Source organism: Gorilla gorilla, chromosome 1, assembly GCF_029281585.2.
Source record: "Gorilla gorilla gorilla isolate KB3781 chromosome 1, NHGRI_mGorGor1-v2.1_pri, whole genome shotgun sequence".
Lineage (NCBI taxonomy): Eukaryota > Metazoa > Chordata > Mammalia > Primates > Hominidae > Gorilla > Gorilla gorilla.
The window spans coordinates 87,372,472-87,390,931 of NC_073224.2; the positions used below are offsets into that span (position 1 = coordinate 87,372,472).

Genomic DNA, 18,460 nt, shown 5'->3' on the forward strand with positions numbered 1-18,460 from the left:
GGAATAGTCGCAATAAAGAAGGTAGATAAATTTATTGCCACTTGAAAACTAAATATAACTCAGATGAGTCAGACAAAAAAAATCATTGACATTAAAATTATTATTATTTGACCAGGTTTGTCTTTTGAAGATTTCTCTCACAGGCACTTCTGCAACAAATTTGTATAATTTAATATAAATATTTTGTGATTATTCTTAAAGGCCAAGCAATGGGCATTTATGATGGCTAATCATAAATATACAATAATATATATTACATAGTATATATTAATTGACAGGTTGCATTTTTTCTTTGAGCTTATACACTTTTGGAAAAAGTCTACCTTTTATAAATATCAAGTTGGATATTCTTGTCTGTTGCATTTGCTAAATAAGAGTCAATAGTTAAGAATCTGTTTCTTTTATCTATGTCGGATTGTATCCATTTGGAATACAGAATTCCCTGCATAAAACTAGCATGTTTTGCTGAAGTACTTGTTAACTTGGCTCTAAAATATTTTTTATTTTCCTAATATATAGCATTTATTTTTAAAAGATTAATCCCTTCACCCATTTCTGCAAGGCTCTTTTGTAGCTCAAAAAATTACCATAAAGGGAAAGAAAGTCCTCCAGCTCCCTACTACAATTACTTTAGAGTTGAGGTCAGAAAACTTTTTCTGTAAAGGATCTGCTGCATCTATTCAACTCTGCAGTTGTAGTGCAAAACCAACTTAGACAATAGCAAATGAATGGGTGTGGCCATGTTTGACTCATGGTTGTAGTTTGCCTACCTTTGCTTTAGTGCATCTAAATTAACACTGTTCATATAAAATATCCAGCAAGATAAACAATAATTTGGTGCTAAAAGAGAGTTACAGAATCTTTTTCTTTTAGAGTCTTTTAGGAAAAGTATCATGTATTGCTTGGAAAGTATTCTCTATTTTAAATATATCTATACAGTTTCTTTCTTTCCTTACCCTGAGATATTTATTAAGAAAGGGTAATCTGGAGTCTAGTACATAAAATATCTTTGGGTGTATACATTATGTAAATAGGAAGTGATATTATTTCTAGCATTGTAAGAACCCCAGCTCCCAAATAATAATGACTCTTGGGTAATAAGGACGTACCTTAGCATGCCTCCAACATATTGACTGTTAAAGGGCAATCAGTTCTCCCTGGCAGTGATTGCAGCAATTGAAAGTTATATTTTCATATCTAGTATAGGGATGAAATCGTCCAATATTTTTCTTTGTAGCAAGTAAGGTGGTTGGTGAAGACTCAAAAAATGGATTATCAGGTGAACTCTCTTTGCAGGTAACTGGATCTAAAATTCTTAGAACCTAAGGAAAATAAGATATAATGTCAGAAGTATGCAATATAGATGGTAAAAGCCTAAGATTTCATTGATGTATACCTACCTAAAAAGTTTCACTTCATTAATATGTAACTATTACTAAAAAAACAGAACAGAATGACTAATCTGATTGAAAAGACAACTTACTTCCTTAAGCTGTAAATTTAACAATGATGTCTGATTACTATATTATCTAGGTTACATATTTTTTTAAATAATGACGTTAATGTTTTACAGATATTGGTAGGAAAGCAGGAAAACATAGAAGAAAATGAGGTTATATCATTATGTCTTTTTTTTTTTTTTTTTGAGACAGAGTCTTGCTCTGTGGCCCAGGCTGGAGTGCAGTGGCGCGATCTCGGCTCACTGAAAGCTCTGCCTCCCGGGTTCACGCCATTCTCCTGCCTCTGCCTCCCGAGTAGCTGGGACTACAGGCGCCCGCCACCATGCCCGGCTCATTTTTTGTATTTTTAATAGAGATGGGGTTTCACTGTGTTAGCTAGGATGGTCTCGATCTCCTGACCTTGTGATCTGCCTGCCTCGGCCCCCCAAGATGTCAGTTTTTTTATATGTCAATTATATCATTAAGTGATGTCAATTTCTTTTCCTTAACCAAAATGGACTTACTACTTCCCCTCTTCAATCTTTCATTCAACTGCTCAGAATCACGATTTTGTTTTTATTCTTCTATGGAAACGATATTTCAAAATCCTTGATAACTTTTTATTTGTAGTATCAATGGCTTTTCATTTCTCTTTTTCTAATTTATATGCAGTATTTTATGATTACACCCACTTTTTGTTTCCTGGGTTCCACAACACAATGTTCTCCTAATTCTTCTTCTGCTCTGATTTTTCCTAATCTGTCTCCTTTACTGAGACCCAAAACAGGAACTCTTGAGCTGAAAAAATTTCTCCATTTAAGGGCAGGGATAACGTGCCTGGCTCACAGCTCTTGATTCTCATGTTCCTATTTTCCCAGTCATCACCGCATGATGTGTTTGGGTTATGGTACAAAGGTAGCAAGCACTGCAATTGGAAAGAATTCTGAAATGAATTGGGAAAAGTGCTTTCTCTCTTTCTTATATAAGGCTTGTTCAATGCAGCTTTCTGGAATGGTTGGTGATGCCTGTTTCCCTAGTGGTCATGTGGTCCTGCAGATTTTTTTTTTCCCTTCTAAGTTACCACCAAACCCAAAGAGCCATCACTACTCTAAGAATGTCCTGGCATCATTTAAGAGCCATCAACTTACTTTAGCACCTCTATTTTTCAACTAGACTGCTTTTTCAATTTAGTTTTTGAGATCCTTCTATTTTTATGGAAGTTTGTTTGGTATTAGAGGATAAGCAAAGATGAAGGGCTTACCTTAACATTGCTTATAAATTTAGAAGAGAAAATAAGTTCTCAAATACTAGAAAGATGTTATTACATTATAGGTCTTTATAGAGCGAGAAACAAAATGCTAAGGGAATTCAGGAGCAGGAGACTGACCCACTAATACGAACAGAAAGGTTTCTGTATTTTAGCCTGAAAGTGATGGGGAAGGATTTTATGCAGGGTGCCTTTCAGAGAGATCATTCTATACACAGTGTGGGGGATGGGGGAAGCAGTATGCATAAGCAGACATAAGAACAGAAAAAGGGAGGTTATTGTAATAATCTAGCTAAGAAATGATGGCACCTTGAAGCAATGGGACTGAAAAGTTTAAGAGACACTAAGGAAGAAGGGCTGTCAGTTTTGTTAAATAGGAGAATGTGGTGGATAAAGGTCTGGGAGAAGAAGGGGATCTAAATCAAGCCCTGAGGATACCTAACATTGTATAGTGAAATAAAATGGTTGGATAAAAGAGAAAAGCCTGTAAGCTATAAAGTTATATAAACCTCGGAAAGAGTAGTTCAAGAAAGAGTGGTCAACTATACCAAATGCTACTGGCAGCAACTAAGTAGGCAGTGACACAATTTCCCAACAAAGAGAATAGAAAAGGAGAAACAAAATTTTGGATAAAAATGATTAATTTTAGGTACTGACTCATTCAGTAAATAGCTGAGCACTTAGTATGTGCAAGGGATTATGCCAGACCTTGAGGAAACATAAAAACACAAAATCCCCAGCCCTTTAGGAGTTTACAGTTTGGGAGAGGGATGGAAAATAAAACTATTATAATTTAATACGGTAAAGAGCAGTTATAGATATAAGTGCAAAGTACAATGGAAGGATGGAGAAGGAACACTTCAGATTGCCAGCAAGATTCAGAAAAGGCAGGTTCTTAAAGGTGGTACAGAGGTTGGGCAACAAAAGAGGTGTGGGGAGGGCAGTCCAGACAAGAAAAAGTATGTACAGAGGCATGAGATACAGTGGCCTATGTGCATCATGAAAAGTGGTTCAACCCTGCTGGAATGTGAAGTGCAGTGGGTAGTGACACTTGGGAAATGATTCTTGAGAAGGGGAGATGGAAGAAAGATTATAAAAAGCCTTCTATACAATATGAATGAATTCTGATTCAATAATGAGGGAGACTGGGAACTGTTTGATGACTGAATTGGCCTTCTGAAATAACTCTCTGCCAGTAGTGGGTGGGCAGGAGCAGCTAAGAAGGAGGGGAGGGATATCAGTGAGGGGGCAACTGCAGTGGGCTAGGCTGGAAGTCAGGTGTTTGAACTTGGGAGGGGATAAATTAGAAAAAAACTGGTAAGATCTGTAAAATCAACAGGACTAGGGGAATGAAGGAAATAGTAAAAATGATAGCTACCATTTATTGAGAAATTACAATATATTGGAAACTGCTGCAGGCCTTACATGTGTTTTTTATCGAAATCTGAAAACAGCACTATAGAGTAGGTATAATTCATCAAGATAAGGAATACAGGAAAAGGAGGAGATTTTTAGGGGAGGGGGGTTGTACAAATGCAAAAGCAAGGAGAAAAGAGGTTATATTTTTAGCCATCTGTGGAACAAGTAGATGGAAATACCTGGCTGGATATAAATCTCTCAGACTCAGAAAAAAGTCTGAGATGGAAAAGTCACAAGCATAAAGCTATGGTAAACAGAATAACACCAAGAGAATAGAGAAAGTGTGTTATGTAAAGAAAGCTCAAGAGGGGTCACAGGAAGAGGATGCCCCTCCCCATCAAAAACTTAGAAACAATGGTCACAAAAGTAGTGAATCGTTGCAAGAGTATGGTGTTTAGGAACGAAGAGATTTTGAAAAGGGGAACACAGATTCCTATGAAACACGAACATCTAAAGGAGGAAAAAAGTCTATGAAGAAGAGCTCAGAGAGGTAGCATCAGGGCCAAGAAAGAGTGATGTTACAAAGGTCAAGGGAGTTTCCAGGAAGGAATGCTCGATACAGTATAATATGATAGTAAATGTTCATGACCTTTTTAAGAGTACTTACTGAGAATAGTGGGGCAGGAAGTCTACAGATTTAAGTGACGGTAGGAATTGAGGAATGGATGGTGTTTAAGTACAAACATGTCTGGACAACTTGTCCAAGATTCTTGGATGTGAAAGGAAGGTGATAAAGCCATATCCAGACATCTTACAATAGAGGGAAGATTTTTCTTTTTTAGATGAATGATGCTTGGACATGTTCTTAAGCCAAAAGGAAAGAGCCAACAGAGAGAAGGAATAACTGTTGAGAGGGAAGCCAGGGCCTAGAGGGGAGGTATGCTTAGGAGAAGAGGAAGGACACCTTTTCCTCTGAGAGAAATGTATGCTGCCATACAGATAGGCTTCTAGATATCAAATGAGACCTTCAGGCAGTTTTCTGCCTCTGTCCCCTTTTTCTTCTGTGGATTAGGAAGGAAAGTCATCTGCTGAATGTGAGGTAGTATTTGATGGGTACTGAAATAAAAAGGCAAAGAGCTGAACTGACACAGGACTGGGGTTTGCAGCATACTTGGAGAGGAAGATAAGGCAGTAAGGCACTTACGAATAGAGTCTAGGAAAGCTATGTGGGAAGAGAAGCTAAAAGAGTGAGCTGATGAGATACAGAAAAAAATATAGGGACCAAGGGAATAAAAACAATTATATGATCAAAGATGTGTTCACATCTAGGGAGTCAGAATGAAGAATCAGAGTTGGAAAGAAAAAAAGTTGAGATCACAGATCACAGAGACAGAGATGTTGAGTTGAAGATTTTAATAGTGCAAGAGTTATGGCGACAGGCAGGGACCCAGATGGGGACATGGGAGTTGTAACGAAGGTGAACTTGGTTGTTGTCACAGAAATGTGAGATGAGTATTTGACAAGCCAGCTGCATGGACCCTGAATTCATCCAGGACTATACTATCTGTACTGTAGTATTTGATACATTTCCATCTATATGTGGAAATTAAGTAATTTCTTAGATCAGAAGTAATCTAATCTATGAATCTACTAATTTAATTACATTAAAAATTCTACGCAGTGGTTTTTATATCAAAATGAACTCATGAAAAGGATTATCAGTGACTCAATAGCTAAAACATAGGACATCTTTCAAAACAATTACTTTTTTTGTCCTTAAAAATAGAACAGTAGTGTTAGAAAATATTAAAGCGCAGAAGAGGAAATAATTTTCTCCAAGATAAACACACTCAATAGCATGAGTGGTTTAGATCCCACATTTCCTAATTCCTAATGCCAAATGCTTTCCATGATATGTCACCTTTCAGTAAAAGGACAGTCTTAGAAGTTCCATAGATCACAAAAGAAAATATTTTACCGTTTCAGCCATTTTCTCAGCTGGGGTGCTGCAGAATTCAACTGTTGATGGAATCTTTTTTTGATTGTTAATGCCAACATTTCCCAGAAGATGAGAATTTACTGCTTTTGCCAACTTGTGATTTGTTAATGCTAGCTCTGCTGTGCTGTGGGGTTGTACACTAGGGGAGTAAGTTTGCTCTCTTCCCCATTGCAAGGAAACTAAGAGCTCCTCCAATAATCTGCATAGAACACACATGAACACCGGACATTAGTAAGAGAGCAAAATGTAAAAATTAATAATAGTAAATAGGTAATACAAATATTTCTGAAATTATATAACATCTTTCTCTGATCCCTTTCTCTCTCAGAGTTCCATAAATTTGGATGTCTTAGTCAAGTAAGTTAGACTACAGAAAGCATATGTTAATCTACTAGGTTGTTGTCTGAAAATCATTTAACAAACAGTACTTTTCTTTGTTCTCACCTTTTAGTATAGGAACTACTTACATAATTTGTGCAACTATGGGGATATTCATACGGTTTTTCTTTTTTGGTCAGTTACATTAATTGATTCTTGAATGCTAAACCAATCTACAATTCCTGGGATTCACTTTACTTGGTCAAAATGTATAAAACTTTTTCTGTATTGTTGGACTTGATTCACTGAAATTCTGTTAAGGATTTTTGCATTTATGTTCATTAGAGATATTAGTTGTTGGTTTTTGGCTAATGGTTCTGATATCAAGACAATGCTGGTCTCATGAAATGAATTGGAAATTGTTTCCTTCCCTTCTGTTTTCTAGAATAATTTTTGTAAGTTTGGTTTTATGTCTTCCTTAGATGTTTACTAGCATTCATCAGTGAATCCATCTAGACCTGGAATTTCCTTTACTGGAAAATATTTAATTTTTAACTATGTATTATCTTTTTTACGTGTATAGAGTCTATATTGTACCCCCCCCCTTCATTCCTGATACTGGTAATGTATATCTTCTCTTTTTTTCCTGATTAAACTGGTTAGATGTTTCTTGTGTTTTCATTCTTCTAATTTCCCCTATAATTTGCTCTTTGACACTTACTGATTCTATGTGTAATAAATCAACTATATAAAAATGCAAAAGGCTTTTAAGGAAGACCATCAATTTTGATAGTTCTGGAGTATATGGACATGAAAACAAGCTCTAATACTGTAGGAAGTCTTCAAAAAGATCTCTTTCCACAGGAGAGACAGGTACACTTCTTGGCTTCTACCGAAAACTGTACGACTACAACTATAACCAGCAATTGCTTTTAAATCCAGAGAATCCTTCTACTACAGATATAACTAATTATTTCCCCAATTAAGAATGTGAAAAGCATGCCTTCTATTTTTTCAGTCCTCTTCCCTCCCAGAGCATCTATTTTAAAATGCTACTAAAAGTATATGCTCAGTAAGTTATCAAATGTAGACACACCCAAAACAAAAACAAACAAACAAAAAAACCAAAACTACAATAACTTAATTTGCAGGAGAAAGCAGAAGAGTTCAGAATGTAAACAAGTGCCATACTTCTGGGTAGCTATCATTTCTTGACGAAACTGTTCCCGTTCACTTAGGAGATCTTGTATAGCCCCGTGTGCATCACGGTTTTGACGCTGTAAAACTGCTCTTGAGTTGGTTAACTCATCTGCCATTACCCTGAAAAAGATTAAAATCTTACATATAAATTTGCTGACAATAATACAGTGTAAAAAATTGAATATACTACTTTGTGACTGTCACTTTCAGAAGCTAACAAAGATTTAACATAGTATAGTTACTTCACAGTTTTTAAATTTTGGCTAAAGAACATTAAAAATGTTTATTAGCTTAGAGTTCATTAAAGGGATTCAGTTAAAATATTCATTTAGACAATGACAAAGGCAAAAGTTATTCAACTTTCCTATATAATGACTTTTGGAGTACATCTCAATCTTACTCTAGATTGACCAAAATTTGAAAGAAAAAATTATTAAATATTTTTAAATACAGAAAAACTTAAAGAGACAAACAAAACTAAATTATCTTCTTCACTCAATTACCTCTTTGCCCTCAGAAAAATATTAATATAAAAAGATTTATATAAAGTTTTTTGTCATGCCCAGCATCCCTATCCTTTTATATGCAGTCAACAAAGTTTTTTTACATTTCTCAAAAAAAAATTTATGTATATTTCAACATATACATGTGTTAAAAATAAATTTATCCACTTTATTTACAAAAAGAGATACTGAATACGAACTTTTCTAAATCTTAGTTTTTCATTTAATAATTTATCTTAGAGACTTATCCATTTTAGCACATATACAGCTATCTCATTCCCTTTTTTCAAAAATTAGCTTCATGTTTTCTACTGATTGGATACACAAAATTTTATTTAACCAGTTTTCTATTGATGGAATTGAAGCAAAATGTTCAAGTATGGTTAATCGGCTGAAAAATTTAAAATTAAAATTTAAGTCTGAGACTGCAGTTACTACCAAATTCCCCAAAATGAAAACAATGTTGACATTAGAAGATTACATCAATTAAAATACCAATAAAGTCATATTTAACTTTTATTTAAAAATCTAATGAAATGTTACTATTGGTGTTGATCAGGATGTTAAAAAGTTGCATATTGCAAAAATTTGTACAATATATTCATGATTTGCCTCTTAAAATGTACAATGAGAATTAACTCAATTAACTTTCATTCTAAGTGAATAAATAGTTCATTTTTCCAAATAGCATAATGAACTAGCACAATTAGGAGATAAACAAAAGACTGTTAAAGAGAGTGAACTACTACTACAAAGTGTCAGAGATATTAAGACATGAAAAAACATTTTCCTAAAAATGTATTCATCAAAATCAATGGTTCTTCAAATACAACCTGTAAACCTTTGGTTGTTTTATGAGAAATCTCCAGATGATTCAATTTAAATCAACAGTTATGAAACATACTCTATAAAGTATTTTGCTAAGTTCCAGAAATACACAGATGGATAACATCCAGATCTTGTTATCTGGTAACTATCAGTTGAGGCAGGGAGGGGATAAACAGACAAAGAATCATACTATATAGCAGTTTCCCAACCACCAGTGTGTTGGGAGGCCTGGATGAGGACCCCAGGGTTTTTGCTGCCATATGAGAGTAGCCTCATCCAGTATGTCATAAAAATGTTACAATTTTCTATTTGTGCATAGAGAGAAAAAGGTTGGGAAGCTTTATTATATAGTTAAAAGAACAATGAGAAAAGCGCATTTAGAATGAATAATATTATCTTGGGGAGTCCAAATATTTGAATGGGGAAAAATAATTTAGTTTGGCTTTTTGTGATTTTAATGTTTACTAGATGTCTGAGTTTACAGTTTTGTTTCAGTCTTAAACATTGTATTTTTACTATACAGTAAACTACAACTCAGGAATAAGGGATGATCCTTATATCACTTCTTCATTTAGGGAGACTGTGTGACTATCCAGAAGAGAGAGAGTCCACATCTTAAATGAAGTACTCTGATGACCTTAGTCAGAAATTTTCACACTACAATCTACTTTCTTGTGTTATAGATCAAAAACCTGATGGAGCAAAAACTAGGAAGTGAAATACTATTTGCTGTAGAAAATACCTGCTTGCAAGGAATTTACTTCGCCATACATCACACTGTATTGACATACGTTCTAACTGTTCAGAAAGCTGAGCTGTGTTTCGACCTAGGGCTTCATTTTCTAAAATAAGCTGATTTTTCTCACGGGCTAGACGTTCAAAGTGATACTGAAGATCATCCCCAACAGAAGCCACCAGTAACTTTTTTAACTCACGATTTACCTAGAAGAGAACGTAATCAATACAACGAGCTCAAAGTAATATCACTAACTTTAATGTAACAAAATTAACAAAAAGAGACTGTGTTTCTGTGTAATTTTGGACCTCCGTGACTTAAAGTTTCTATCAAAAAGTAAAATTAAATATTTAAGTTCCATACGATATATAAACCATCTCTCTCTACTTCTCTCCATACATCTATATCCACAGTCCGTGTGGTAATAAACTGAGCCTCTTATAGTAAGAGTAAAAAGAATTATGAAAATAACAAATTGCTTCTAGTCAACACTTAAAGGAAAAAAAATTAAAACAAAACCAATACATTTTGATAAAAAATATGACAGAGAATGTTTTATGTTTTTTATTAAACATTTATAAGTTAGTGTATTGCATCCTAAGAATTTACTTTTAAAAAATAAAGCAAAGTAAGTAATCCAGTATGTTTCTAAGTATGTTCTTTACATCATTACTGAAAAGAGCAAAAAATTAAAACAGATATCCAATAACAGTTATTGGTATATGGTATAGCTATTGAAGAACACTGTTGCTATTAATAATGACACTGTAATAGAATATTCTGTGACATGGCAGAACATTAATAACTGAAAAAAGTGGGTTATAACACTAAATGAACTCAATGTATATGGTTATGCACATATAGCTGGATGAAATGATTCCGGTGGCACTATTTTCATTGTGTTTTTCTGTATTTTCTAAAATTTTTACACATAAATTTGTACTACATTTTGTAATGAGAAATTAGTTATTTAAAAATATATTTGTATAAAAACACTAACCATGGTCTCACTTATGAAGACTTGTATCTAGCCAAAAGATGCATGGTCTAATAGAGAAACAAGGGAAGGGGCAAGGCAATTTTTACTAAGATGCAAAGATTAAAGCAACACACTTAAGGGCTACAGATTTTTTTCATTTACAATGAAGACACAGTAAGTTATACCACCATTCTCTTTATTCCAAGTATCCCGTATACACAAGCAAAAATACTTGGAATTTACGGATCCTTAAAACAAGGACTGCTGGTCAATTACTATGCCTGACTTGGTCAATCTTTGGTCTGGCAGTTTATAATTGTAACCTACTTTTACAACTTATTGGTGGTCTTGTCCAAAGCACCTCACACCTCCATCTTCAATGAGGTTTAGAGTATAAGTTCCCAATATAAAGTATCCCTAGAGAACTGAGAAAGAATGAGAAATTTAAGAGGAAGCATTTTAGAGAAATGACAAGCTAGGATGAATGACATTCCCATAAAGAAATGTAGTTTTCTAACATGCAGGTTTAAAAGGTCCAGACGTAAAGAGTAGTACTCATTTTATCAATTAAGGCTCTTCTTACCTCTGTCTGTACACGGAGCTGGTTTGAAAGACCTTCTTTGTCCTGTAGTAACCTTCTTTCAGAATTCTTGAGCTTTTCCAATACATTCTTTACCTCTGAGAGTTCCTTATTAGGTTCTATAACTCCCTCTGACTGACCAAGGAATTCTCCTTTATGATGTCCCAGAGACTTAACCTTTGTATTTTTGTTGGGGATATCATGAGTTATAGCAGCTTTGGGAACTAATATTCTTACAGCTTTAACTTCCATTGCTTTTTCAGTGAGCATTTTCCCTAGCTGAAGAACTCCTGGGCTCTCTGATGGAACTGCTTTCTTCCATGGACTCTGAAGACTATGATGCTTTCTAGATTGGACTCCGGAGGTAACTTCAACAGATTTAGGTGGTTCCTCAGTTTCCATTCCATCTCCTGCTCCTCGGATTGGGGATGAAGTAACGGTGACTAACAAAAAGGAAACAAAACAGAAACTACTTACCAAGAAGAAATGCCAAGAAAATGCTAAGACATGCTATACCCTATATTCAAAATTACTGGCACTAAAAAGAATGCAAAAAAAATCAGAGAAAAAGTAATTTTCAAAACAATCATGTGTCAACAAAAGATACATGTTTAAACTTTCCTTCAGTAGACAAGAGATTTGGAATCAGAATATTTGGTTCTGACTTTTACTTTCTAGTATAACCCTGGGTAAATAATTTAATCTTCCACGAATCTCTATTTCCTAATTTGCAAACCGGAGATCATAACAACTTTGCTATAGAATTTTGGTAAGAAAAAATGTAATAAGATGAAATGCTTGGCATACTGTAGACACTCAATAATGTTAGTTAAAAATAAATGTCAGCTATATATATGCATATTTGAAACCATCTACATCATAAGAGATTCATCTGTTTTGTGAACTCTTGGCGTAAGAGGAAGCAACATATATGTTACACTGAAAAATTTATTAAGAAAAGATTCAATCCTATTCTTAGGCCTAACAGTTTATGTCCTGCTTACACAAGTGAAACTACACTGGATTGTCAGATTAAACATCCTTATACCTCACTTTCACCATATCATACCCAAATTCTTTTATTGTTCTCTCATTCCCTCTAGTGGCTTTCAATTTATTTTGAGTGCACTGTATTCCCAATAAAATGCCTTGCATGTAGTGTGTGTGTATATATATATATATATATGTATATATGTTATAAACAATAAATGAATGATAACAAGGGGAGGGACAAAAGACGAGCACACAGATCAGTAACAATGGTTATAATGATGAACTCTGAGTGGTCACGGGCAGCAAACATGGTGCTGGGTACCTAATGAAGGCTAGACATTCTATGAGGTAAGACCACTATGCTTAAGAAATTTACTACCTAATTTAGGGGACAGAACATACATATAAAAAGATAAAATGTATTACAGGATAATATAAAATAAGTGTGCAGGTAAGTGGTATAAAAATATTTCAATAGAAATTTTATGTCTATCGAAACATTAAGGACAATCATGAACTACTGATTGGTCTTCAATGAATTCATCACTGTCCAGCCAAACCATATATATATATGTTTTATGTATATATATGTTTTATATGTATATATGTTTTTTATATATGTTTTTTATATATATGTTTTATATATATATGTGTGTGTATAATGTAATCTCCTAAAACAAAGACTTAAAACAGAATTCCTTTTATACTTGTAACAGTAATAAATTTCGTAAGCTTAACATATTTTTTATTTTATGGCTAGAATATATTCCCTTCAAGTTAATATAGCATTTACTTTCTTATTATTCTACTGTTGAATATTTAGACTCTTTACAATTTTTCACTATAATAAATAAGGCTTTATTGAACACTTTTATGCCTACATATTTTTCTTAACTTCTGAGTTATTTTTTCAAATAAATTCCCAAGCATAAAATTAATGGGTTTGGTGAAGATCTGTACAGCCGAAATGCCTTCGAAAATCACTCTACCAGTGTATCTGTGGATCTATGCCTAATATCCTTACTATTTATTTATTTGCATGCTCAATACCTATGATTTATATGGTACTTAAAAATAAATAAGAATACATGTAAACTGTTTAGAATGGTATTTGACACAGTAAGCACTCATTAAATGTTAGGTCCTATTGCTTTTATTATTCTTTAAATAAATTCCTAATAAACTTTGGATGTTGATATGGACAGAAATAAAGTTAACTTATTTAATGCCATAAAATACAATTCTGACTTTCATTCTCTTATGTAAATCTTAAAGTTATATTGCTAGACTATAGGACTATTTATTCAAGTAACAGATTTACTTTTTTCAAATTTTTCCCATGTAGAAATGTTCTGGGAACCTCGAGTTATGTTAATTAGACAGGAGGTGGAAACATAGCTGAGGTATAATTAATGTGTTCTATTTTACAAAACATTTTACATTAGAATAAAATCGTGTCATTTCTATATGAAATGTAAACTAAGTTTAAACACCCCTTGGGCCTTGAGATTGACTCTACTTTTAAAAAGATAAACAAAGGAATACTTCAGAAAGTGAAATAAAGGCCTAATATGCTGGGTTTGGTAAATTAGTTAAAACAAAGCATGGTAGCACTGACAAGGAGAACTTCCACTGAATCATTTAAAAACAGCTTACTGCAGCCTTGAGTTCCTGGGCTCAGGTGATCCTCCCACCTCAGCCTCCCAAGTAGCTGGGACTACAGGCATGTGCCACCATGACCAAATAATTTTTTGTATTTTTTTTGTATTTTTTTTTTTTTTTGTAGAGACAGGGTTTCATCATGTTGTCCAGAATGGTCTTGAAATCCTAGGCTCAAGCAATTCTCTGGCCTCAGCCTCCCAAAGTGCTTGGATTACAGATGTGAGCCATCACACCCAGCTACCTGTATTCTTAAAATCTGATTTTAAGTTTGTCTAAACTTAAGTAACTTGTCTAATCTTGTCAATAAGACATTCTGGCATTTAAGAAGTAACACAGAATCATGTATTAACTATAAATTAATAAAAACCGTCAACAATAAAAATACACACTACAGCCATGGTTCAGGCCCACTGAGGCTGAGGAAATAAAAAACAGGTGTGATACTTCCATTATGGTCAAATAAAATTTTTAGGCAAGCTGTAACATTTTTGAGTTGGAATTTTACGTAACGGAGATTCAAGAACAAATTACAAAATGATTAAAGTTAAATTTAAAAGGCAAAGAACCATTAATAGGTATTTAACAGAAATATCTTTTTGAACAAAATACCTTGTCGGAAAATCAAGAAGTTCAACCAACTTGTTTCCACCCCAATTTACTCTTAACTTTATTTAAACTGTTCTACTTACTCAAGCATTTATGAATATCAAAGTTGTATTATATATTACGTGAGAGCTCCCGCTTAGTAATAACTATGATTCTAGCTAATGTGCATAGGTAAACAGGCCGTAAGAGCCAGGGCTTAACATTTTCTCACCTGGTAACTTTCGTAATTCTATTTTTCCTTGTGACATACCTAGAAACCTTTATTACATATGCAGTAGGCACAATCCAGGACACATTTACGAATAATTACCTTATCTCAATTGGGAAGATAAGGACCTATGGTAACAGCTCCATAATTATGAGTAATGCTTAAGTCAAGAAAAACACCAATCCTTATTCTTCCCCACTATTTGAAGGGAACCAACAAAACAATCCTTAAATTATTCATCATCATTACTTCCACCTGTGATCAATTATCAATGAATTAAAACATATCTAAGGTTTGCTCATTCGTATTGCCTACCAGGATTGGTGAAATGTAGGGAAAGAACAAAGAAGGTCACTAGTCTAACATTCTAGAATGGGAGCTGGCAAACTTTTTCTGTAAAGGACCAGAGAGTAAATATTTTAGGCTTTGTGAACCAAAAGGTAAAATTGAGGATACCACGTAAGTATTTAATAAGAGAAAAAAAATTTATTGATGAAATTCAAACTATAACAACAATAATTGAAAACAGTTTTTTGATAACATAGGTCTAATAATGGGAAGAACAGATTTTTTTTTAATTCAGGATAATGTTTGGCTTAAATAGTGTTAATGTCCACTATTATCAAACTGATTGCAGATATTCTCAGGAGGCTGAGGGCCACAATTTGCCAACCCTTGCTCTAGAATATTGAGGCAAAAAAAAATTTATTGTCTGTCATTGAACAAATATTTCTCTTTTATTCATAAAACTTCAATCTATGATGAGAGGTACTCTAAGTCAGCAGAATGGGGTAGTGAAAAGAAATCTAACTCACTAGAGCCTGAGTTAAAATAACTTAAGTCCCTACTGCCATGTATTGTGTGACCTTGGACAAAGCACTTAACCTCATCCTCCTCCCATCCCTTGGTGCTTTCAGAGTAATGCAAACACGGTAGTATATATTTTAAAAATAATTTGTTTCTCTTGTAGACTAGACTGTTGGGAGCTCTTCAGGGTATGGACCGCCTCCTAATCTTTGTGTCATGAACTAATAAAATGGTCCTTGTCACAGAGAAAATGAATAAATGCTTACTGAAGTTCACTAGTCTGTTAATACACTACCTAGAGTGTTTCATTTTTAACATCCAAAAACTAACCCATTTAAAAACTGCTTTATTTTTTTTTCCTCTACCCTAAATCATTAATTCCTAACTTGGTTATAGTCTGAAAGACTTTCCAGAACATATACAAATTCAGCTATGATACAGTTAAACAAATTAGGGATTGTCATGTGGTAATTTTAAATCAAGAGTCTTTTTAAATGTCACCCATATCACCTAATAAGGTTTAGTTAGTTATTATTAAATTAGTAAAATAAGTTACATACAATGGACTTAAGAGTAACATCAAGATTTACTGAAGTGGAATCTAAGCATTCTTCTTACCACAGGCTCTATGGATAGAGTTCCCTGGTCAAATAAGTGTGGGCAATGTTGCATACTGCACCTCTACAGAGTTTCAGTGTACATTAGTATTAAAGTTATACTATAGGACTCTGAGAGGTCCCATAGTATAGCCTCTCTTTTAATACAGCATTTCTCAAATTTATCTGCTCATGGAATATCTTTTTTACCTAATACCTATTATTCTACAGAACTAGTGTTAGACTATTTTATGGAATCAAAAATATTTAAATGTCTCAGACCTTTCTATTTGGTCTACTATTACTAAACTATTTGACTTTAATAGCTTTATTTTCAATTTTAATCCCACATCCAAGAAAAGCTTTGGATTTTAAGTTTCTAATTGTTACTATTTACTGTATGTTTCCCTTTCAGAAACAGCACTATCAGCCATGATACAACCCTCTTATGATGACAGTGCTGCTCAAATGTCTTCTGAGAGGAAGTTCTGTTGCTATACCAAACAACTGTACTTATCTCCTGAGGCAGTTACAGGAAGCACAGACAACTGACAAATGTCAATCAAGTACACCTTTTCACAGGCCATGCAATACAAGTAACTTTTGTTCACTAACATCAGATGACAGATTAAATAGAAATATGGCTAATAGAATTATTTTTCTTACTGGATAATTAAGATCACACAAAATAATGTTTGTTAAAGTGCCTTATAACTCTAATCCTCATTAAAAACAAGTAATAATAAATATTAAAAAGTAATTTAATTTCACAGAGAACTTGCCAGTACTTCTAATGACTAATCATAATACTGTATTTAGTTTTTGCTTTTTGACAAGCACCATGTTGGTTGCTTTCACATTAATTATTTAACTGCTCTTATTTCCCATTAATCCCCAGTTTATTACTTTCATTACAGTCTCTGACTTGCTTATCTAATGGTATAAAAGCCTTCTGGTGACTTACGAAATGCTGTTGCAAAGCTGAATTAAATTCAATTAAATATTTATTAGCATGATCTTTCTTCCTTGTTTCTTAAACTTATTTCAACCTGCTTTTAGAGAGGGTTTGTGGCTGGAGGTCAGTTTGCTGAAAAATTGGCATCTAGAAAACAGTTTTCCATCTTTAACTGATGGTTCTAGCATGCAGAACTCAACCCATCCAAAGAATAAGCTGGGTCAGGAGAAGTTCACTATGGGACATGTTAAAATTGTTGCCTATAGCTATGTGAAGATGGCCAGTAGGCAGTAGTCCATAAGGGTATGAATCATAAGGAAGGAGATTAGGGATATAGATAGATTTGGAAGTCATTTATATAGATAATTACTGAAGTCATGAGAGTAGAAAAGAAACAGTGGTGGAAAGTGTTGATACTTAAAAGATAAATAAGAAGGAGAAGAGGCTGAAAAAGAAAGAGAGAAGATACAGCTACAGCAGTGCTGTCCAACAGAATTTTCTTCAATGATTGAAATAGCCACTAGCCATATTTGCCTACCGACCACTTGAAGTTTGGCAAGCGTCATTGAGAAACTGAATTTTTAATTTTTAAAAAATATTAATTTAAATTCAAATAGCCACATGTAATTACCACATTGGACAGTGAAAGGCTACAGAGTAGACTGAAAATAAAAGTGATGTCATGGAAGTCATCAAAAGAATGTATCTCAAAAGGCAGGGAATGGTCAACAGTATTAGAGAGGACAAATCATCTAGGACTAAAAAGTGACTACTGTATTTAGCAATTTAGGGGTTGAATTGTGTCCCCCAAATCTTTATTTGTTGAAGTACTAACCCCCACTACCTCAGAATGAGACTTCATTTGGAAACAGGATCACTGCAGATGTAATTAGTTAAGATGAAATCATACAGGAGTAGACTGGGTTCCTTTTTTCAATATGACTGCTGTCTTTATAAAAAGGGTAAATTTAGACACAGAAACACGCACATAGGGAGAATGCCATGCGAATACGAAGGCGGAGATAAGGGTGGTACGTCTACAAGACAACGAGCACCAAAGACTGCCAGCAAGCCACTGGAAGCTAGGAGAGTGTCTCTAATGCCTTCCGAAGGAGCATAGCCTTATTGACATTTTCATCTTGGACTTCTAGCCTCCCAAACTGAGAGAATACATTTTGTTGTTCAAGCCATGCAGTTTGTGGTACTTTGTTACAGCAACCCCAGCAAACTAATACAACATGAAAGAGATCTTTGATACATCCTAGTTGCTTTGTCTATCTACTTAAATCTTTAAAATGTGTATTCTTATTTAAATCGTAATCTTCTAGTGTATAGGGAATATAGCTGTTAAAAACTTTGCATTAACATTAAATGTTTAAGAGTAGTCACCTAATAAATTCTAACTAATGATGTTAAATTTCACTT

General features: G+C 33.9%; 1 protein-coding gene across 8 annotated transcripts in view; it reads right to left on the bottom strand.

Moving 5' to 3' along the window:
- BLZF1 (basic leucine zipper nuclear factor 1) overlaps positions 1–18,460 on the bottom strand; it is an 85,393-nt gene that overhangs the window by 65,057 nt on the left and 1,876 nt on the right. For 6 of the 8 annotated variants that reach the window (XR_010135462.1, XR_008672621.2, XM_055365644.2 and 3 more), the window contains exons 3-7: positions 11,212–11,651; positions 9,656–9,855; positions 7,574–7,702; positions 6,044–6,263; positions 1,110–1,322 (exon numbers count right to left, since the gene is read on the bottom strand). Coding sequence is in view for 6 of the 8 variants with exons in the window: in XM_055365644.2 (XP_055221619.1) it covers positions 1,137–1,322; positions 6,044–6,263; positions 7,574–7,702; positions 9,656–9,855; positions 11,212–11,651 (1,175 nt within the window). In the remaining 2 variants the exon portion in view is untranslated. Of the gene's footprint in view, positions 1–13; positions 1,323–6,043; positions 6,264–7,573; positions 7,703–9,655; positions 9,856–11,211; positions 11,652–18,460 lie in introns of those variants that run through there. The other 2 variants (XM_019026407.2, XM_055365659.2) reach the window with 1 other exon arrangement.